Source organism: Arachis hypogaea, chromosome 18, assembly GCF_003086295.3.
Source record: "Arachis hypogaea cultivar Tifrunner chromosome 18, arahy.Tifrunner.gnm2.J5K5, whole genome shotgun sequence".
Lineage (NCBI taxonomy): Eukaryota > Viridiplantae > Streptophyta > Magnoliopsida > Fabales > Fabaceae > Arachis > Arachis hypogaea.
Genome location: NC_092053.1, coordinates 28,799,440 through 28,822,959, shown reverse-complemented (window position 1 = coordinate 28,822,959; position 23,520 = coordinate 28,799,440). Strand labels below are relative to the sequence as shown.

General features: G+C 38.9%; 1 protein-coding gene across 1 annotated transcript; it reads right to left on the bottom strand.

Annotated features, from left to right (window-relative positions):
* Positions 1–8,004: 8,004 nt before the first annotated feature.
* Positions 8,005–9,003, bottom strand: LOC112769846 (uncharacterized). The gene has a single exon (XM_025814305.1). The coding sequence runs from the start codon at positions 9,001–9,003 to the stop codon at positions 8,005–8,007; it is 999 nt and encodes a 332-aa protein (XP_025670090.1).
* Positions 9,004–23,520: the final 14,517 nt, after the last annotated feature.

The following is a 23,520-nucleotide window of genomic DNA, read 5'->3' as shown; positions in this document are numbered from 1 at the left end:
ACTAGAGGGAAGATTTTGTTTTTAATTCAAATCTTTTCCAAATTTTCATAATTTTTCAAAATCAAATCTTTTTCAAATCATATCTTTTCAATCATATCTTTTCAAAATCAATTTCTTTTCAATTTTTTATTTATTACTATTTTCGAAAATCCTTGCTACAATGAATAATTCAATTCAAAATTTTCTAGTTGTTACTTGCCTATTAAGAAAGGATCAAAAGTTTTAATTCTAGAATCATATCTTCTAATTTCTTGTTAGTCAAGTAATCAACTTTAATTTTAAAACTTTCTCTTTTTAATTTGATTTTCAATCATATCTTCTCAATCATATCTTTTCAATCACATCTTTTTCAAAATTAAGTTTCAATCATATCTTTTTGATTTCTAATTTCAAAATCTTTTTCAAAAATCACTTAATTTCTTTCCCAATCTTAATTTTCGAAAATCCTTTACCAAATTTTCAAATTTTCTTTTAATTATTTCAAAAACTTTCACTTTAATTTCGAAAATTCTTCCCCTCTTCTCACATCCTTCTATTTAAGGGACTAACACTCCTCCTCAAGGTGCAATTCGAACTCTATCCTTCTTGATAAGTTCGAATTCTCTTATATCTACCTTCTCCTTCTATTCTTCTTTTCCTCTAACACCTCAAGGAATCTCTATACTGTGACATAGAGGATTCCATACTTTCTTCTTCTCTCTTTCATATGAGCAGGAGTAAGGACAAAGACATTCTGGTTGAGGCTGATCCTGAACCCGAAAGGACCTTGAAGAGAAAGCTGAGAGAAGCTAAAGTACAACTCTCTGTAGAGGACCTAACAGAGCTTTTCAAACAAGAAGAAGCCATGGCAGCCGAAAACACCAACAATGCAAGGAAGGTGCTTAGTGACTTTACTGCACCTACTCCTGACTTCTATGGGAGAAGCATCTCTATCCCTGCCATTGGAGCAAACAATTTTGAGCTTAAGCCTCAATTAGTTTCTCTAATGCAACAGAATTGCAAGTTTCATGGACTTCCATTGGAAGATCCTCATCAATTCTTAGCTGAATTCTTGCAAATCTATGACACTGTCAAGACTAATGGGGTTGATCCCGAGGTCTACAAGCTTATGATTTTTCCCTTTGCTATAAGAGATAGAGCTAGGACATGGTTGGACTCACAACCTAAAGAAAGCCTGAACTCTTGGGAAAAGCTAGTTAATGACTTCTTGGCAAAGTTCTTTCCACCTCAAAAATTGAGCAAGCTTAGAGTAGAAGTCCAAACCTTCAGACAGAAGGAAGGTGAATCCCTCTATGAAGCTTGGAAAAGATACAAGCAATTGATCAGAAGGTGTCCTTCTGACATGCTTTCAGAATGGAGCATCATAGGTATCTTCTACGATAGTCTGACTAAACTGTCCAAAATGTCATTGGACAGCTCTGCTGGAGGATCTCTTCATCTGAAGAAGACACCTGCAGAAGCTCAGGAACTCATTGAAATGGTTGCAAATAACCAATTCATGTACACCTCTGAAAGGAATCCTGTGAATAATGGGACAAATCAGAAGAAAGGAGTTCTTGAGATTGATACTCTGAATGCCATATTGGCTCAGAACAAAATATTGACTCAACAAGTCAATATGATTTCTCAGAGTCTGTCTAGAATGCAAGTAGCAACAGGCAGTACCAAAGAAGCTTCATTTGAAGAAGAAGCTTATGATCCTGAGAACCCAGCAATGGAAAAAGTGAATTACATGGGAGAACCCTATAGAAACACCTATAATCCTTCATGGAGAAATCATCCAAATCTCTCATGGAAGGATCAACAGAGACCTCAACAAGGATTCAACAACAGTAATGGTGGAAGAAACAGGTTTAGCAATAGCAAGCCTTTTCCATCATCTTCTCAGCAATAGACAGAGGATTCTAAGCAGATCCACTTTGACTTAGCAACTGTAGTCTCTGATATAATTAAAACCACTCAAAGTTTCATAACTAAAACAAAGTCCTCCATTAGAAATTTGGAGGCACAAGTAGGTCAGCTGAGTAAGAAAATTACTGAACTCTCTCCTAGTACTCTTCCAAGTAATACAGAAGAGAATCCAAAAGGAGAGTGCAAGGCCATCAACATGACCCACACAGCCGAACTTGGAGAGGAGGAAGAGGCAGTGATCACCACTGAGGAAGACCTCACTCGACGTCCACTGGCCTCCAAGAAGTTCCCTCATGAGGAACCATGGGAATCTGAGGCTCACACTGAGACCATAGAGATTCCATTGAATTTACTTCTGCCATTCATGAGCTCTGATGAGTATTCTTCCTCTGAAGAGGATGAAGATGTTACTCAAGATCAAGTTGCTAAGTACCTTGGAGCAATCATGAAACTAAATGCCAAGTTATTTGGTAATAAGACTTGGGAGGATAAACCCCCTTGCTCACCAAAGAATTGAATGACTTGACTAGGCAGAAATTACCTCTGAAGAGACAAGATCCTGGAAAGTTCTCAATACCTTGTACCATAGGCACCATGAACTTTGAGAAGGCTCTGTGTGACCTAGGGTCAAGCATAAACCTCATGCCTCTCTCTGTAATGAAGAAGTTAGGGATCATTGAGGTACAAGCTGCAAGAATCTCACTAGAGATGGCAGACAATTTAAGGAAACAGGCTTATGGACTTGTAGAGGATGTCTTGGTAAAGGTTGAAGGCCACTACATCCCTGCTGATTTCATAATCCTAGAGACTGGGAAGTGTATGGATGAATCCATCATCCTTGGCAGACCCTTCCTAGCCACAGTAAAAGCTGTAATTGATGTTGACAGAGGAGAATTGATCATTCAAGTGAATGAAGACTCTCTTGTGTTTAAAGCTCAAGGATATCCCTCTGTAACCATGGAGAGGAAGCATGAAGAGCTTCTCTCAATACAGAGTCAGATAGAGCCCCCACAGTCAACGAAACTTTAAGTTTGGTGTTGGGAGGCCACAACCAAACTTTAAGTTTAGTGTTGAACCCCCACATTCAAACTCTAAGTTTGGTGTTGGGAGGTTCCAACATTGCTCTAAACATCTGTGAGGCTCCATGAGAGCCCACTGTTAAGCTATTGACATTAAAAAAGCGCTTGTTGGGAGGCAACCCAATCTTTAATTATCTATGTTAAATTTCTATTTTCTTTTGTTATTTTATATTTTCTGCAGGTTAATGATCATGTGAAGTCACAAAAAAAATTGAAAAAGCATAAACAGAAGAAAAAACAGTATTAAAAACAGAACACCCTGGAGGAGAAACTTACTAGCGTTTAAACGCCAGTAAGGGTAGCAGAGTGGGCGTTAAACGCCCAGTCTGGCACTATTCTGGGTGTTTAACGCCAAAAATGGGCACCAGACTGAAGTTTAACGCCAGGAATGGGCAAGACGCTGGCGTTAAACGCCAGAAATGGGCAGCAGCCTGGCGTTTAACACCAGGAATGGCAGAAAGGGGCATTTTTGCACGCCACTTGGTGCAGGGATGAGATATCCTTGACACCTCAGGATCTGTGGACCCCACAGGATCCCCACCTACCCCTCCACTCTCTCTATTCTTCACCCATTCACCAATCACCTCAATACCTCTTTCCCAAAAACCCCTCACCTATCAAATCCCACCATTCTCTTCACCACACACATCCATCCTTCATAAAACCCCACCTACCTCACCATTCAAATTCAAACCACTTTTCCACCCAAACCCACCCATAATGGCTGAACCATACCCCCCTCTCCACTCCTGTATAAACCCATCTTCACTCCTTCATTTTCACACAACATACACACTACTTCTCCCCCTTGGCCGAAACACTAAGCCCCCTCCATCTCCTCTATTTCTTCTTCTTCTGCTCTCTTCTTTCTTCTTTTGCTCGAGGACGAGCAAACCTTCTAAGTTTGGTGTGGTAAAAGCGTTGCTTTTTATTTTTCTATAACCATTTATGGCACCTAAGGCCGGAGAAACCTCTAGAAAGAGGAAAGGGAAGGCAAAAGCTTCCACCTCCGAGTCATGGGAGATGGAGAGATTTATCCCAAGGGTGCATCAAGACCACTTCTATGAAGTTGTGGCCAAGAAGAAGGTGATCCCTGAGGTCCCTTTTAAGCTCAAAAAGAATGAATATCCAGAGATCCGACATGAGATTCGAAGAAGAAGTTGGGAAGTTCTCACCAACCCCATTCAACAAGTTGAAATCTTAATGGTTCAAGAGTTCTATGCCAATGCATGGATCACCAAGAACCATGATCAAAGTGTGAATCCGGACCCAAAGAATTGGCTTACAATGGTTCGGAGGAAATGCTTAGATTTTAGTCCGGAGAATGTAAGATTGGCATTCAACTTGCCCATGATGCAAGGAGATGCACACCCCTACACTAGAAGGGTCAACTTTGATCAAAGGTTGGACCAAGTCCTCATAGACATTTGTGAAGAGGGCGCTCAATGGAAGAGAGATTCAAGAGGGAAGCCAGTTCAACTAAGAAGGCATGAGCTCAAGCCCGTGGCTAGGGGATGGTTGGAGTTTATCCAACGCTCAATCATTCCCACTACCAACCGGTCTAAAGTTACTATAGATTGGGCTATCATGATCCATAGCATCATGATTAGGGAGGAAGTAGAAGTTCATGAAGTTATATCCCAAGAACTCTACAAGGTGGCGGACAAGTCCTCTACTTTGGCAAGGTTAGCCTTCCCTCATCTCATTTGTCACCTCTGCAATTCAGCTGGAATTGACATAGAGGAAGACATCCTCATTGATGAGGATAAGCCCATCACTAAGAAAAGGATGGAGTAAACAAAAGATCCCACTTATGGACATGAGGAAATTCCTCATCATGAAATCCCTGAGATGCCTCAAGGGATGCATTTTCCTCCACAAAACTATTGGGAGCAAATCAACACCTCCCTAGGAGAATTAAGTTCCAACATGGGACAACTAAGGGTGGAGTACTAAGAGCATTCCATCCTCCTCCATGAAATTAGAGAAGACCAAAGAGTTATGAGAGAGGAGCAACAAAGACAAGGAAGAGACATTGAGGAGCTCAAGCACTCCATTAGATCTTCAAGAGGAAGAACAAGCCGCCATCACTAAGGTGGACCCGTTCTTTAATCTCCTTGTTCTTTATTTTCTGTTTTTCGAATTTTTATGCTTTATGTTTATTTATGCTTGTGTCTTTATTACATGATCACTAGTGTCTAAGTGTCTATGCCTTAAAGCAATGAAAATGAATCCATCACCTTTCTTAAATGGAAAATGTTTTTAATTGAAAAAGAAAAAGAAGTGCATGAATTTCAAATTTTATAACAGATTAATTATTTTGATGTGGTGGCAATACTTTTTGTTATCTGAATGAATGCTTGAATAGTGCATATTTTTGAATTTGATTGTTCATGAATGTTAAAATTGTTGGCTCTTAAAAGAATGATGGAAAAGGAGAAATGTTATTTGATAATCTGAAAGATCATAAAATTGATTCTTGAAGCAAGAAAAAGCAGTGAAAAGCTTGCAGAAAAAAAATATATATATGCGAAAAAAAAGAGAGAGAAAAAGAAAGAAAAAGAAAAAGCAAGCAGAAAAAGCCAATAGCCCTTTAAACCAAAAGGCAAGGGTGAAATAAAAAAGGGATCCAAGACTTTGAGCATCAGTGGATAGGAGGGCCCACAGGAATAAAATCCTGGCCTAAGCGGCTAAACCAAGCTGTCCCTAACCATGTGCTTGTGGCGTGAAGGTGTCAAGTGAAAACTTGAGACTGAGCGGTTAAAGTCGTGGTCCAAAAGAAAAAAGAGTGTGGTTAAGAGCTCTGGACACCTCTAATTGGGGACTCTAGCAAAGCTGAGTCACAATCTGAAAAGGTTCACCCAGTTATGTGTCTGTGGCATTTATGTATCCGGTGGTAATACTAGAAAACAAAATGCTTTGGGTCACGGCCAAGACTCATAAAGTAGCTGTGTTCAAGAATCAACATACTTAACTAGGAGAATCAATAACACCATCTGGATTCTGAGTTCCTATAGATGCCAATCATTCTGAACTTCAAGGGATAAAGTGAGATGCCAAAACTGTTCAGAAGCAAAAAGCTAAAAGCCTCGCTCATCTAATTAATACTGATCTTCATAGATGTTTTTGGAATTCATTGTATATTCTCTTATTTTTATCCTATTTGATTTTCAGTTGCTTGGGGACAAGTAGCAATTTAAGTTTGGTGTTGTGATGAGCGGATAATTTATACGCTTTTTGGCATTGTTTTTAGTACGTTTTTAGTATGTTTTAGTTAGTTTTTATTATGTTTTTATTAGTTTTTATTTAAAAATCACATTTCTGGACTTTACTATGAGTTTGTGTGTTTTTCTGTGATTTCAGGTATTTTCTGGCTGAAATTGAGGGACCTGAGCAAAAATCTGATTCAGAGGCTGAAAAAGGACTGCAGATGCTGTTAGATTCTGACCTCCCTGCACTCGAAGTGGATTTTCTGGATCTACAGAAGCCCAATTTGTGCGCTATCAATTGCGTTGGAAATTAGACATCCTGGGCTTTCCAGCAATATATAATAGTCTATACTTTGCCCAAGATTTGATGGCCCAAATCGGCGTTCCAAGTCAGCTTAAGAATTCTGGCGTCAAAACGCCAGAACTGGCACAAAAGCTGGAGTTAAACGCCCGAACTGGCACAAAAGCTGGCGTTTAACTCCAAGAAAAGCCTCTACACGTGAAAGCTTCAATGCTCAGCCCAAGCACACACCAAGTGGGCCCGGAAGAAGATTTCTACATTAATTACTTATTTCTGTAAACCCTAGGCTACTGGTATTATAAATAGAACCTTTTACTATTGTATTTTCATCTTGGTTCTTCGGGTTCCCTCTCTGGGGCCGAAGCCAATGACCACCATTATCACTTTTGTATTTTCAACGGTGGAGTTTCTACACACCATAGATTAAGGTGTGGAGCTCTGCGGTTCTTCATGAATTAATGCAAAGTACTACTGTTTTTCTATTCAATTCACGCCTACTTCTTCTCTAAGATATTCATTCGCACATAAGAACATGATGAATGTGATGATTATGTGACACTCATCACCATTCTCACCTATGAACACGTTTCTGACAACCACTTCCGTTCTACATGCAAACAAGCTTGAATGTGTATCTCTTGGGTTTCTAATCTAAGATTAGAACCTTCGTGGTATAGGCTAGAATTATTGGCGGCCATTCTTGAGATCCGGAACGTCTAAACCTTGTCTATGGTATTCTAAGTAGGATCTGGGAAGGGATGACTGTGACGAGCTTCAAACTCGCGAGTGTTGGGCGTGTGACAGACGCAAAAGGATCAATGGATCCTATTCCAACATGATCGAGAACCGACAGATGATTAGCCGTGCGGTGACAGCGTGCATAGAACATTTTCACTGAGAGGACGGAAAGTAGCCATTGACAACGGTGATGTCCAACATAAAGCTTGCCATGGAAAGGAGTATGAATAATTGGAAGAAGGCAATAGGAAAGCAAAGGTTCAGGAGGAACAAAGCATCTTCATACGCTTATCTGAAATTCCTACCAATGAATTACATAAGTATCTCTATCTCTATCTTTATTTTATGTTTTATTCATCTTTTAATTATCAAATCCTCCATAACCATTTGAATCCGCCTGACTGAGATTTACAAGATGACCATAGCTTGCTTCAAGCCAACAGTCTCCGTGGGATCGACCCTTACTCACGTAAGGTATTACTTGGACGACCCAATGCACTTGCTGGTTAGTTGTGCGGAATTGTGACAAAGTGTGATTCACGTTTGAGAGCTCCAAGTCTTTGGCGCCATTTTTGATGATCACAATTTCGTGCACCACTGCCACTATTTTCCTTACCAATATACCCCTTTTATAGCCAGTGTGGGTCTCCTCATGGCTCCTCGTTTGCCTAGCAAGTTGATTGATACTTTACTTTCCTCCTCTGTCCTCCTTAGCCTCGCCCATAGTAATCATATTCTCTTCAGTATTCATTGGGATGTGTCTTTTCTACAGAATATCACTTGTAATGGTATCTGTTGGAGCCTTCAAAGCATCAGCTAAGAAACTATTTTCTTCCTCTTCAGTCATTAAATTAGGATTGGTGGTCTTCCTCACCTGTTCCTTGTCCCCTTTTATATTTAAATCAGCAAAATTCTCCAGTAGCCAAGAGGGAGCTGGTTTCTTCCTTGGTTTAGGGGTCGATGAACCAGGAGCTCTAGCATAAGACGAGTCTGTATTCGATTTACTCTCAATTCTCCTTCCTACTTGATCTGCCTTCACCCATTCTCCAATAGCTTCTTTTCTAACACTGTCACTCGCAGTGTCATCCAACAGCTGTTGGCAATGCTTGGAATCATGTCCTAGAAGCGTGCAGTAGGTGCAGAATGTTCCCAGCCTTTCATATCGGAGTCCTACTTCGATCAATTTTTGATTTGGTCCAGTGATCTTCATCGAATCTCTCAACCTCTTATCCTCTTCCATCTCTACCTTGGCTTTAATAATTCGAGTTTCTTTCCCTCGCACCTCATATAATCCAACATCAATAACGCTTCCAATCTTCCTACCAAGTTTACGTCCAACTTCAATTGTTTTAAACTGTTCTGGCAAGCCCCATATTTGTACCCAAATTGGAAAAGTAGATATAGCATTTTTGCCTTCCATCGGATCTTCCTTCCATCTCACAACATGGAGGATAAAGTTCTTAAATAGCCAAGGGGAACCTCGTTCAACTCGTGCAACGTCTGTATCCTTATCAAAGAAGAAATGGAATTGATTCTTGCCTTTGTCTACAACTTGCAATCCTTCCGGTCTACCCCATATTGTAGTCATAGCCCCTTGCATTGTGCCTGTTGAAAAGTTGCGATCAGCAAATATTCTCCCATTCAAACTCCTTAGGCATGCGTGCAAGCCTTCAGAGATATCTTCTTCCTCAAGCACCACCACCTCGTCTGTATTCTCCTTGTCTTCCTCTCCTATATGTTGTTGATTGCCTCCTAATGCATCCATGCTGGTAGAATAAAGAATGAGAAAATTTTTGGTGTATTGTGATTGTCAATTACCAATTGTGCTGGTGAAACCCTATGGGCAATGTTTTGAAACCCTAGCAGAGCACGAATAAATCCTAGCAGAGCACGAATAAAACCCTAGCTCTAGTCAGCATAAACTTATGCTCTATTTCCTTTTTAATTTGGCCAATTTTTTCTCGTATTCTTATGAGAATTGAAAAATGGTAGCTAACCAGTCTAACACTAGCTTCTCGTTTATAAGTTGCATAAATTGAATTAAGTTGTGAGCATTATTTAGTTATGAAGTATTATGAACTATATAATTTGCTTTTAATCTTATGAGCTATAAATAGTTATCTTTTTTTCAAACATAGAAAGAATTTTATTGATAGAAAAATTAAGAGCTCTAAATTGGACAACATGCAGGGTCAAAAAAGGATAGTTTCACCAAAATAAAAGAAAAATAATAATAGAGAGAAATCCAATTAGGTCTTCCGTTCATCTTCTTCCTCAACTCCACTATCTTCGACACCATTTTCACGGAGAGAGGAAGGATTTTTCTTGTGTCTTGAAAGATTAGTGCATTTCGCGCCTTCTAGATTTGCCAAAGAAAATTTGCGGCTAGATTCAGACCATCTTCACCATTTGGCTTCTTCCTGAGGTTGCTATCAATTTTGGACCACCACTACCACATCAAAATCTACGGAACTAGCAGTGGGAGATAAGCTTGTCTTCGAACTTCCATGGAGTCTGGACAAGTAATTAGACAATGGGTAACAATTTCTTTAGCTATCAGACACTGTGGGCAACTTGGGTCTACTGTTAGAAATCTATCTCTGATTTTCCTTCAGACAGGTATACCCTCATGTATGGTTTTTCAGAAGAAGGTCTTTACCTTTATTTCAACTTTTAATTTTCAAATTCCTGCCCATAGTGATTTTTCTTTGCATTGCTCAGGTAGGAATTCTAGTGGGAGTGAAAGAACTAGTTTCAAATTATATCCAGATACCACAGAATAACTATCCTTTTTTTCTCTCTTAACCATGTAATTGCATCCTCCCTTTTCTTGAATAGATATGTTGATTATAAATCTGCAATGATTGCGCTGAATAGTTGTCTGTTTAAAGGTTGATTTTATTGTCTATTACTGAAAATTAACTCTAAAACCCACTTAGGAGAGTAGTTTGAGGTCTGATTAGAGTTTGGGATTATGGCCAAGTAGTCTTTTACCCATGAATCTTCTCGAGTTAGAACTGATTGTCCATTTCTAATTTTTTACATAATACCTTCTCCAGTACCTTCCTTCTCTCTAGCATGCTACACCATCCCCAAGAAGGATTATCACCAAATTCTGCCCTTAGGAAAGTAGTTAGCATGTAGTATTTGGCTTTATAGACTTTAACAATCAGAAAATTATGATGTATCAAAAGTCTCCAATCTTGTTTAGCCAACATAGCAAGGTTAAAAGCCTTGAGGTCTTTAAAGGTAAGTCCTCCCTGGTTCTTTGGCCTATATGTAGTCTGCTAACCAACCCATTGCATTCGTCTCTCAGTATTGAATGGGAACCGCTGTAGCCAGTGCTTTAATAAGGATTTTTCTACCATTTGTAGATCTTCCCGTGCTAAATTTTTAGGTTAACTTTATCCTTAATATAGTTAAATTGTTGCTCTCTTAGATCTCTAAATATCCGTCAGTAGACCTAAGTACTTATTCTGATTTCCTTCATGCGAAACTTGTAGGGTAATATTTAATATGTCTCAATTCTAGATCAGGGTATTCTTATTGAAAAACACTAACAATTTATTCAGATTAACTACTTGGCCGCTTATTTCTTCATAAACCCATAGAATCTGAGTTAGGCTCTAACAATCCTCTTCTGTTGCCCTGTTGAAAAGAATAGAGTGGTTTGTGAAAAATAGGTACTCTAGGATATTTGTGATTCAATCTCAAACAAAAAAAAAATCATGTCTCTGTTCTCTTCTGCAGAGTAGGTGAGAAATCCCCTCTACACAAAATAAGAAAAAATTGAGAAAAGAGAGTTGCCTTCTCCCAACCTACTGCATGATTTCAAAAAACCATGATGTTGTTCATCCATAGTAATAAAATAAGGGACTGTTTATTACAAACTGCATTCTGTACACTAAATCATAGAAATAATTTTATATAAAATACTACTAAGACTTATTGGTTGAATTTGATTCATAGAGCTAACATTATCAATCTTCAGGATAAGACAAATAGGAATATGATTGAATGCTTTTAAAATTTTACCTACCGAGAAGAAGCTTCTAACTACTAAAAACACATTCTTTTTTATAAGATCCAGAAGAATTGAAAAAATCATGCTGTAAGTCCATCTTCTCCCGGGGTAAAAAATGAGTTAATAGAGAAGACAACAGATTTAATCTCTTCTTCTGAAACTGGCCGTACAAGTATTTTGTTAGTGGCTGCGTTAATTTTCCCCAGAATGCTTTGTATTTCTTCACTCAAATCCGTTGGATTACTAGGTGTAAAAAGCTTGCTGAAATAGCTCTGAGCAATGGACGTTGTACCTTCAGCATCAGTGGCAGAATTTCCATCTTCATCCTCTAATTGGGGGGGATCATATTCCTCCTATTCCTTGCTTTAAACTTATAATGAAAGAATTTTGTCTTTATATCCCCTCACCAGAATCACTAAACTCTGGATTTCTCTCATCAATACCTCTCTTCCTATACCAATTTGTCCTCTAGCTCAGCCTCCATAACACGGCAGCAACCAGATCAGCTAGTGTTACTTTGTCAGTTTTTCAGCAAACTTTTCTTTAATGCTGCATGTAACAACCTAAAAATTAAACATTGATGACACGCCATCTTAAGCAATTTTTAAGGGTTTTTTTTCATTTATTTTCTTAGATTTTAATCAAATTTCTTATGTTTTCTAATGGAATTTAATAAATAATCATATATTTGGAGTTGAGTTAGTATTTTTATGTTTATAGGAGTTTTTAACTCAAAACCAAGCAAGAAATGAATTTTTTTACGAAGAAAATACAAAGACAGCAAAAATGTAGCCTAAGAAAGCAAAACCGTTCCTTAAGGACACCCAAAACTCAAAATTGTATGCATGCTCGGTGACTATGCTTATACGCGCGGCGAAAAAGTTCCCAACCCTGACCTCTTCACTCTTGATTGGACATAACTTGAGCTACAAATGTCTAAATGAGGCCATTCTAGTTGTGTCAGAAAGCTGACGTCCAGAGTTTTAAAACGATATGCATATGTCTATAATAGACTTTTAGTTTGAGTCGTGCACCACCACCATCATTTTGACGTAAGAAATCAGTGCCCAAGGTCAACCTGGACGGAAGGCTCCTGCGCCCGGCAGACAGCATCCCACACCCAGCAGACCCCTCATAACCTCCAAGCATGCCTAGTGGCCAATGATCCATGCCCGGCGGATTGATGATCCTGGAAGTGAATTTTAGGCTCTTTTGCCCATTTCCTCTAATACAAGCCCAACTTTAAGCCGATTACAACTTCAGGAAGAAATAATTAAAGCTGAAGCTTAATTATCTACATTATTAGAAGCCTTAATCACATCTAAAACATTGAAGACTCTAGAAGATTAGTTATTAATTCTTTCTAGAAAAATAAGAGATTTGGTTGTTAGATTTGATTTGACTTATTTTTTGAATTTTGAATTTATTAGTCAGCAATTAGTTAGCTTATCTTTTTATCCGAAAGATAAGATTAGTTTAGTTTGAATTTGAATTCTAGAATTAGGATATAAATAAGTGAACAATATTCACAAGAGAGGGCATCTAGGAGAAGGATGTTCAGATCTAAATCTCATCCAATTTCCTTCGTAATATCTCAATCTTGTTTTTCTTTCACTTTTCCATGGGTAACTAATCATTTGTCAAAGGGTTAGGAGCTCTGTTTATGTTTTCTATGGGTTATTAATCTATTTTTACTTTATTTTGAAGTCTTGCATTGATCTATTTCATGATTGACTTATTCGTTCTTCATTCGGATTAGTAGATTGAAAGGTATGATAATCTCTTTTGAATTCATTTGTTATAATTGAAATTTGATATTTGAATTAAAGCTTGAAAACTCTTTCACATAACTTTTTGAATTCGACTAGGGATAGTGGTTTAATTAGTGTGCGATACATAGATAAATTTCAATCACTCTAATTTTGAATAAGTGACATAATTCGGATTAGAAAAAGTTTTGAAAATTGTGTTTTTCCTTCAAAGATTTAATCGGACAGGACTAACTTGAATATATGACATGTAATTTGACCAAAGGACAACTTTTAAATCTTATTAAAAAACTAAATCAGTTTATGTGCTTAATCTCTTGATTAATTAATTGACGACTAATTAATGCTTGAGAAACTAAAGAGCCAATAGAAATACTAAAGATTTGTTGTAAAAGATCTTTGCAAACTTCAAGAAAAGTAAATAAAGTTTAATTTCTCTAAGAGCATAAACATCTTCAAAACTCTTGACTTTCATCATCATTGTCTTCTCTCAAATCAACATTCAAGTCTCTGTCCGCAAGCCTTCAAGACTCTCAAGATCTCAGCAACACTCAATCTTGCCCCCTTCAAATTAGATTCTATTAATCTAATTAGGCTTTTAATCTGTCCTTTGATTGCTCAATCTTTTAATCCTTATGGGAATGAAATTCACTCACTGTGGTATTATTTGTGAAATCCGATACACTTGCCGGTATCCATGAGTTTTGATTTCTGCTCATCAAACATATCTTTGAAAAGCCTTTGAATAGGATGTCACCCATTAGGAATAAAATCTTCCTTAAGAGTTAAGCAAAAAAGAGGTGAGTACGTAAGGAAACTTAAATAAAACTATATAACAGTTTCAAAAGAAAGAAAAGAAAACATATGAACGTGTTTAATCAAATGAAATGAAATAGAAAAAAAAAACATCTTATAAGTCTTATTCCTAGGATTCAGTCAAATATCCCAAAGAGAAAAACTATGAAAAATAGAACGCGCTTTAGACTAAATTTGTCGAAGAAACTCCCATCCTTGTATCGTACTCCATCCTTCATTAGAACCTTTCAGTACTCCACAAATTTGGGAACCAGTAGTCCTCCTCCAACACCTTTTCGTAGGGTAAAGGCCCTATTCCACCGTGTGGAATGAAATAGGGTCTGGCACTGAAACCAGAGAATATAGCACGTACTCAATTCTTGGCTCATAGGAAAAGTGATTTTCTCCTCCGGATCCTTCTCCATTGGATCCTCCTCCTTTCTTAATTATTGGCTAAGGTTGTTAGGCTCGTCTTCTTCTTTCTTGTAATCTGAATTAAGGTAGACCACGTTTGGTGACCGCCTCTTAGGCACTGGAACATTCGTATCTAGTAAAGTGATTTGAGGTAGTTGGGGTTTTCTCCTATACTATTATGACCTAAATAGATAATATGGAACACGGTAGTAGTGATCGTAACTAACCACGCGTACTTTGAAGGGTCATATTTAGACGTCATCCTCGGGGGCTGCTGTGTCATCTCGACCCAATACGCCATAGTCCTTTGGAGATAGTATGGAAAAAAGAAGGGGTAAGAACTCAAAAGTCTCAGCAGAAGTGCTAAGTAATACCTCCATATCTATTCCCAATTCTTTTATGGGATTTTAAAAAGAAAAGCATGGCATGTACTATAATTTTTCTTAGGCAACAAAGAAAAGAGAAATTAAAAAACAAAAATAACTATAACATTACCACATTTAATCATGCGGAAAGAAAGAACAAAAACATAATTATATTTTTCTTTGTATTATTCATTACTTTTTTCGTAGCTTTTACGAAAGGTATTGAGCTCAAATCGGTATAAATTAATGGGAGTCCCATTCTCTTATTGAAGGTTCTTATCCCAAAATTTTATCGATCACATTTTCTTACCGAAGGATCATTTTGATCGATCACCTTCTCTTACTGAAAGATCATTTCAATTATTTTGTCTTTGGGGTCACCTTCCCTTACCAAAGGATCATTTCCTCGGTTCTTTTAACAATCAAGGTTATTTAAAATATACACAAGAAAAGAGTTATACCAGAAAGAGACATGTATACCTTCAACATAAGTATTATGCATGTGTATTGTAAAAGAAAACTTACGTATAAGAACAATGTTACATGTATATAGATTTTATGATGTTTGCTTCGGTACAATGATAAATTCATATGTACCGGTATAATAAAATGTGGACAAATTAAAACACAACACGTGGATTTTATTTTTCACATTAGTAGTTACTTTTTCTATTTTTAAATATATATCATATCAATACTTTTACTAAATGATGAGCGGATATTTTATACGCTTTTTGGGGATAATTTCATATAGTTTTGAGTATGTTTTAGTTAGTTTTTAGTCTATTTCTAGTAGTTTTTAGGAAAAATTCATATTTCTGGACTTTACTATGAGTTGTGTGTTTTTCTGTAATTTCAGGTATTTTTCTGGCTGAAATTGAAGGAGCTGAGCAAAAATCTGATTCAGGCTAAAAAAGGACTGCTGATGCTGTTGGATTCTGACCTCCCTGCACTCAAAGTGGATTTTCTGGAGCTACAGAACTCGAAATGGCGTGCTTCCAATTGCGTTGGAAAGTAGACATCCAGAGCTTTCCAGAAATATATAATAGTCCATACTTTGCACAAGAATAGACGACATAAACTGGCGTTCAACACCAGTCCTCTGCCCAATTCTGGCGTCCAGCGCCAGAAAAGGATAAAAAACTGGAGTTGAACGCCCAAACTGGCACAAAAACTGGCGTTCAACTCCACAAATGGCCTCTGCACGTGGATTGCTTAAAGTCTCAGCCCCAGCACAAACCAAGTGGGCCCCAGCACACCAAGTGGGCCCCAGAAGTGGATCTCTGCATCATCCATCATAGTCCACTCATATTTTGTAACCCTAGGCTACTAGTTTAGTATTTAAACAACTTTTAGAGACTTATTTTGTATCTCATGACATTTCAGATCAAAACTTTGTATTCTCTGACGGCATGAGTCTCTAAACCCCATTGTTGGGGGTGAGGAGCTCTGCTGTGTCTCAATGAATTAATGCAAGTATTTCTGTTTTCCATTCAAACACGCTTGTTCCTATCTAAGATGTTCATTCGCGCTTAACTGTGATGAAGGTGATGATCCGTGACATTCATCACCTTCCCCAAACCATGAACGTGTGCCTGACAACCACCTCCGTTCTATATCCGACTGAATGAGTATCTCTTAGATTCCTTAGTCAGAATCTCCGTGGTATAAGCTAGAACTGATGGCGGCATTCATGAGAATCCGGAAAGTCTAAACCTTGTCTGTGGTATTCCGAGTAGGATTCAATGATTGAATGACTGTGACGAGCTTCAAACTCCTGAAGGCTGGGCGTTAGTGACAGACGCAAAAGGATAGTAAATCCTATTCCAACCGGATCGAGAACCAACCGGTGATTAGCCGTGCTGTGACAGAGCGCGTGAGCGTAGTTTTCACTGGAAGGATGGATGGTAGCCATTGACAACGGTGATCCACCAACACACAGCTTGCCATAGGAGGACGTGCATGCGTGAATCAGAAGACAGAGGAAAGCAGAGATTCAAAGGACAAAGCATCTCCAAAACTCCAACATATTCTCCATTACTGCACAACAAGTAACTTTTAATTTATGCTCTACTGGTTATTCATAATTTAACTGATAAACATAATTGACTTCCTGACTAAGATTTACAAGATAACCATAGATTGCTTCAAACCAACAATCTCCGTGGGATTCGACCCTTACTCACGTAAGGTATTACTTGGACGACCCAGTGCACTTGCTGGTTAGTGGTACGCATTGTGAAAAGTTTGATTCACAATTCGTGCACCAAGTTTTTGGCGCCGTTGCCGGGGATTGTTCGTGTTTGAACAACTGACGGATTATTTTGTTGCTTAGATTAGGAAAAATTTTCTCTTTTTTTTGGTTTAGAGTCTTTTATTATTTATCCCTTGTTAAAACACTTTAAATTTATAGCTCAGTTAATTAGAACGTGGTGTTTATGTTCATGGTAATTGGCTATCATATTTTTAAAAACCTTTTTCAAAAATAATTTTTCTATTAAATCCTGTGCCAAACTTTAAGTTTGGTGTTTTCAAAAATAATTTTTCTTAAAATTTTTTTGAAGGTCCCATAACTCATTTGGCTAGAACATTAATTTGATTGGGTTAGAATCTTTTATACTCTTTTCAAAACCTTCTTTTTCAAAAATATTTTTTCTATTAAATCTTGTGCCAAACTTTAAGTTTGGTGTTTTCTTGTTGATTCCCCTTTGATTTTCGAAAATTTTGGTTTGGTTTTCTAAAAATTTTAAGTTTGGTGTTCTTCCTTCATGTTCTTGTGTTCTTGTGAATCTTCAAAGTGTTCTTGAGTTTCCTTGTGTCTTGATCTTAAAATTTTTAAGTTTGGTGTTCCTTGGTGTTTTCCCTCCAAATTTTTCGAAAACAAGGAGCTTTAGATCTAAAAATTTTAAATCTTGTACTATCTTATTGTTTTTCTCTCTCCTCACTAAATTCAAAAAAAAATATCTTTTCAAAATATCTCTTCTAACTTCCTAACTTCTTATCTTTTCAAAATTTGTTTCAACTAACTAACTAACTTTTTGTTTGTTTCTTAACTTTTTCAAAACTACCTAACTAACTCTCTCTCTCTCTAATTTTCGAAAATATCTTCCCTCTTTTTCAAAAAAATTTCGTTTTTTTAATTAATTTTAATTTTTTTTTTTACGAAAAAAAAAATAATTTTCAAAATTCAAATTCTTTTTAGCTATTTTATTTTATTTAAGTATTTACTTCTTATAAAATAAAATAAATAAAAAGATAAATCAGTCCAAGTTATATCCATAGATCCATCATGGACATAAGTGAAAATGAACAGTCCAGGAGGACTTTGGGGTCATATTCTAACCCCTCTACTGCTTCATATGGGAGTAGCATATGCATACCCTCCATTGGAGTTAGTAGCTTTGAGTTGAATCCTCAGCTCATTATCATGGTGCAGCAAAGTTGCCAGTATTCCGGTCTTCCACAGGAAGAACCTATAGAGTTTCTGGCACAATTTTTACAAATTGCTGACACAGTACATGATAAGGAAATAGATCAGGATGTCTACAGACTATTACTGTTTCCATTTGCTGTAAAAGATCAAGCCAAGAGGTGGTTAAATAACCAACCTAAGGCCAGCATAAGAACATGGAAACAGCTGACAGAAAAATTCCTGAATCAATATTTCCCTCCAAAAAGGATGACACAGCTAAGGCTGGACATCCAAGGCTTTAAACAAGGAGATAATGAATCTCTTTATGATGCCTGGGAGAGATACAGAGAGATGCTACGAAAATGCCCCTCTGAAATGTTTTCAGAGTGGGTTCAGTTAGACATCTTCTACTATGGGCTTGCAGAAGGAGCTCAGATGTCTTTAGATTACTCAGCTGGTGGATCTATCCATATGATAAAGACAATTGAAGAAGCTCAAGAGCTCATTGATACAGTTGCCAAGAATCAGCATCTGTATCTAAGCAGCAACCCTTCCATGAATGAAGAGGTTAAAACAGTAACTGCTAAATTCAGTACTGTAAAACAAGCTGCTGAATTCAATCAGCAATTAGATTTTCTAACAAAACAGCTAGCTGAATTCAAAGACAGGTTACAGGAGACAAGGATAGCTAATATACATATGGAAGAACAGTTTAAGCAAACAAAGCAGCAGCTATCAAAGCAAATAGCAGAAGAATGCCAAGCAGTTCAATTAAGAAGTGGGAAAACATTAAATGTCCCACCTTAAGGCATCAAAAATTCAAGAAATGAGCAACCCACCAAAGATTCCCCTGAGGACAGTAAGAGCCCAGGGAAAAATAATTCTGGCACTAAAACGCCAGAAAATGGGTGGAAGGCTGGCGCTGAACGCCCAGACCATGCCCAAAACTGGCGTTCAGCGCCAGAAACAAGGCAGGATTGGCGTTCAACGCCAGAAACAGGCAAGAATCTGGCATTGAACGCCCAACAGGGGCACATTTCTGGCGTTCAGGCGCCAGGAACAGACAGTGAGCTGGCGTCTAACGTCACTCCAGCTTCTAACTCTGGCATTCAATTGCCAGTGAGGGATCAGACACACACAAGTGCTGACAACAACCCCTCTAAAAAGGCTTCTTTAACCACTAAGGTTGAGGAATATAAAGCCAAGATACCTTATCCTCAAAAACTCCGGAAAGAGGAGCAGGATAAGCAATTTGCTCGCTTTGCAGATTATCTAAGGACTCTTGAAATAAAGATTCCATTTACAGAGGCACTTGAGCAAATACCTTCTTATGCCAAGTTCATGAAAGAGATCTTGATTCATAAAAAGGAGTGGAGAGAAACAGAAAGAGTTCTCCTCACTGAAGAATGCAGTGCAGTCATTCTGAAAAGCTTTCCTGAAAAGCTTAAAGACCCTGGGAGTTTTCTGATACCATGCATATTAGAAGGTGATTGCACCAAGACAGCTTTATGCGATCTTGGGGCAAGCATCAACCTGATACCTGCATCCACTATCAGGAAGCTTGGCTTAACTGAAGAATTTAAACCAACCCGGATATGTCTCCAACTTGCTGATGGTTCCACTAAATACCCATCAGGCGTGATTGAGGACATGATTGTCAGAGTTGGGCCATTCGCCTTTCCCACTGACTTTGTTGTGCTGGAAATGGAGGAGCACAAGAGTGCTACTCTCATTCTAGGAAGACCCTTCCTAGCAACTGGACGATCCCTCATTGACGTCCAGCAGGGGAAAATAACCCTGAGAGTCAACGATGACGAGTTCAAGTTGAACGCTGTCAAAGCCATGCAGCATCCAGACACATCAACAGACTGCATGAAAGTTGACCTTATTGACTCTTTGGTAGAAGAGATCAACATGGCTGAGAGTCTCGAATCAGAGTTGGAAAACATCTTTAAAGATGTTCAGCCTGATTTGGAGGATTCAGGGGACGTGAAAGAGCCTCTGAACTTTCTTCTGAAAGAGGAAAAACCTCCTAAACCAGAGCTCAAGCCACTGCCACCATCCTTGAAATATGCATTTCTAGGAGAAGGTGACACTTTTCCAGTGATCATAAGCTCTGCTTTAAATTCACAGGAAGAGGAAGCACTTATTCAAGTGCTAAGGACACACAAGACAGCTCTTGGGTGGTCCATAGGTGACCTTAAGGGCATAAGCCCAGCTAGATGCATGCACAAAATCCTACTGGAGGATAATGCCAAACCATTGGTTCAACCACAGAGGCGGCTAAATCCAGCCATGAAGGAAGTGGTGCAGAAAGAGGTCACCAAATTACTAGAGGCTGGGATTATTTATCCCATTTCTGATAGCCCCTGGGTGAGCCCTGTTCAAGTCGTCCCAAAAAAGGGAGGCATGACAGTGATTCATAATGAAAAAAATGAACTGGTTCCTACAAGAACAGTTACAGGGTGGCGCATGTGTATTGACTACAGAAGGCTCAATACAGCCACCAGAAAGGATCATTTTCCTTTACCATTCATAGACCAGATGCTAGAGAGACTAGCAGGTCATGATTATTACTGCTTTTTGGATGGCTACTCAGGCTATAACCAGATTGCAGTAGATCCCCAGGATCAAGAGAAAACAGCATTCACATGTCCATCCGGGGTGTTTGCTTATAGAAGGATGCCCTTTGGGCTATGCAATGCACCTGCAACCTTTCAGAGATGCATGCTCTCTATTTTCTCTGATATGGTGGAAAAATTTCTGGAAGTCTTCATGGATGACTTCTCAGTATATGGAGACTCATTCAGCTCCTGTCTTGATCACCTGAAACTTGTTCTGAAAAGATGCCAAGAAACCAACCTAGTTTTAAACTGGGAAAAGTGTCACTTCATGGTGACTGAAGGAATTGTTCTTTGGCATAAAATCTCAAACAAGGGAATAGAGGTAGATCAAGCAAAAATAGAGGTAATTGAAAAATTACCACCACCTGCCAATGTTAAGGCAATCAGAAGCTTTCTGGGGCATGCAGGATTCTATAGGAGGTTTATAAAGGATTTTTCAAAAATCGCAAAACCCCTAAGCAATCTGCTAGCTGCTGACACGCCATTTGTGTTTGACACAGCATGCCTACAGGCGTTTGAAACGCTGAAAGCTAAGCTGGTCACAGCACCAGTCATTTCTGCACCAGACTGGACATTGCCATTTGAGTTAATGTGTGATGCCAGTGATCATGCCATTGGTGCAGTACTGGGACAGAGGCATGACAAGCTTCTGCATGTCATTTATTATGCCAGTCGCGTTTTAAATGATGCCCAAAAAAATTACACAACCACAGAAAAGGAATTACTTGCAGTGGTTTACGCCATTGACAAGTTTAGATCCTACTTAGTAGGATCAAAGGTGATTGTGTACACTGACCATGCTGCTCTTAAGTATCTACTCACAAAGCAGGATTCAAAACCCAGGCTCATCAGATGGGTATTGCTTCTGCAAGAGTTTGATATAGAAATAAGAGACAGAAAAGGGACAGAGAACCAAGTAGCTGATCATCTGTCCCGGATAGAGCCAGTGGAAGGGACGTCCCTCCCCTTCCTTGAGATCTCTGAGACATTCCCTGATGAGCATCTATTTGCCATTCAGAAAGCACCATGGTTTGCCGATATTGCAAACTATAAAGCTGCAAGGTTCATACCCAAGGAGTACAATAGAATACAAAAAAAGAAACTAATTACTGATGCAAAGTACTACTTGTGGGATGAGCCCTATCTCTTTAAGAGATGTGCAGACGGAATTATCCGTAGGTGTGTCCCCAGAGAGGAAGCACAGAAAATCTTATGGCATTGCCATGGATCTCAATATGGAGGTCATTTCGGAGGTGAGCGAACAGCCACCAAGGTCCTCCAATGTGGCTTCTATTGGCCCACACTCTATAAAGATTCCCGAGAGTTTGTACGTAATTGTGACAGTTGCCAAAGAGCTGGTAATCTGCCTCATGGTTACGCCATGCCTCAACAAGGAATCTTGGAAATAGAGTTGTTTGATGTTTGGGGAATTGACTTCATGGGACCTTTCCCACCATCATACTCAAACACTTATATTCTGGTGGCAGTTGACTATGTATCAAAATGGGTTGAGGCTATTGCCACACCCACCAATGATACTAAAACAGTGCTGAAGTTCCTCCAGAAACATATCTTTAGCAGGTTTGGTGTCCCTAGAGTGTTAATCAGTGATGGGGGCACTCACTTCTGCAATAAACAGCTTTACTCTGCCATGGTTCGGTACGGAATTCGCCACAAGGTGGCCACTCCATATCATCCACAAACCAATGGGCAGGCTGAAGTCTCTAACAGAGAATTAAAGAGAATCCTGGAACGGACAGTAAATACCCGTAGAAAGGATTGGGCAAGGAGCTTGGATGATGCTCTGTGGGCTTACAGAACAGCATTCAAGACCCCTATAGGGACCTCTCCATACCAACTCGTGTATGGTAAGGCATGCCACTTGCTCGTGAAACTGGAACATAAGGCCTACTGGGCAACCAGATTCCTAAACTTAGATGCCAAATTAGCAGGAGAAAAACGATTGCTCCAGCTAAATGAGCTAGAGGAATTCAGATTCATAGCTTTCGAAAATGCCAAGCTTTATAAAGAAAAATAAAAAAAATGGCATGACAGACAGCTGTCATCTAGAATCTTTGAACCAGGACAGAAGGTCCTGTTGTTTAACTCTAGACTCAGGCTATTCCCCGGGAAACTGAAATCCCGGTGGAGGGGACCATACGTGATTACAAGTGTGTCACCATATGGTTATGTGGAGCTTCAAGATATTGATTCTGATAAGAAGTTCATTGTCAATGGACAGAGAATCAAGCATTATCTTGAAGGCAACACTGAGCAAGAATGCTCAAGGCTGAAGCTAGATTGAAAGCTCAGCAAAGTCCAGCTAAAGACAATAAAGAAGCGCTTGTTGGGAGGCAACCCAGCCATGGGGCAACAATCCTCTAAGCATTTTGCCCTATTTTTATTTTTATTTGTTTATATAAAATTCACTGACACTAAGGTAAAGAATCATTTGCATAAGTTTACAGGGTTACAGAAGGAATCTACACACAAAACAGAGATAGGGAGCTTACTGGCAAGAAAACGCCAGTGAAGGCCATTTTGGGCGTTCAGCGCCCAAAATGGGCATCCAGTGGGCACTGAACGCCAGTAAGGATAGCTATCTGGCGTTCAACGCCAGAAAAGGGCAACAACTGGGCGTTGAACGCCCAGGAGAGCAACATTTGGGCGTTGAACGCCCAAAACAGGCAGTGTTTGGGCGTTCAAATGCCAGGATGGTGGGGAGGAGCTCTCCTTCTACCCATCTCCTTCTTTTTCTTTTTGCTTGAGGACAAGCAAAGCTCTAAGTTTGGTGTGCTTATCCGTGATCACTAAGATCATGGCCCCTAAAGGAAAACAACCCACTCCAAGAGGAGCAAGGGCGTGATTTAAAGGAACCG

Bases quoted from the DNA above. Each gene is read 5' to 3' on its own strand.
- LOC112769846 (XM_025814305.1), bottom strand. From the start codon at position 9,003: ATGGATGCATTAGGAGGCAATCAACAACATATAGGAGAGGAAGACAAG.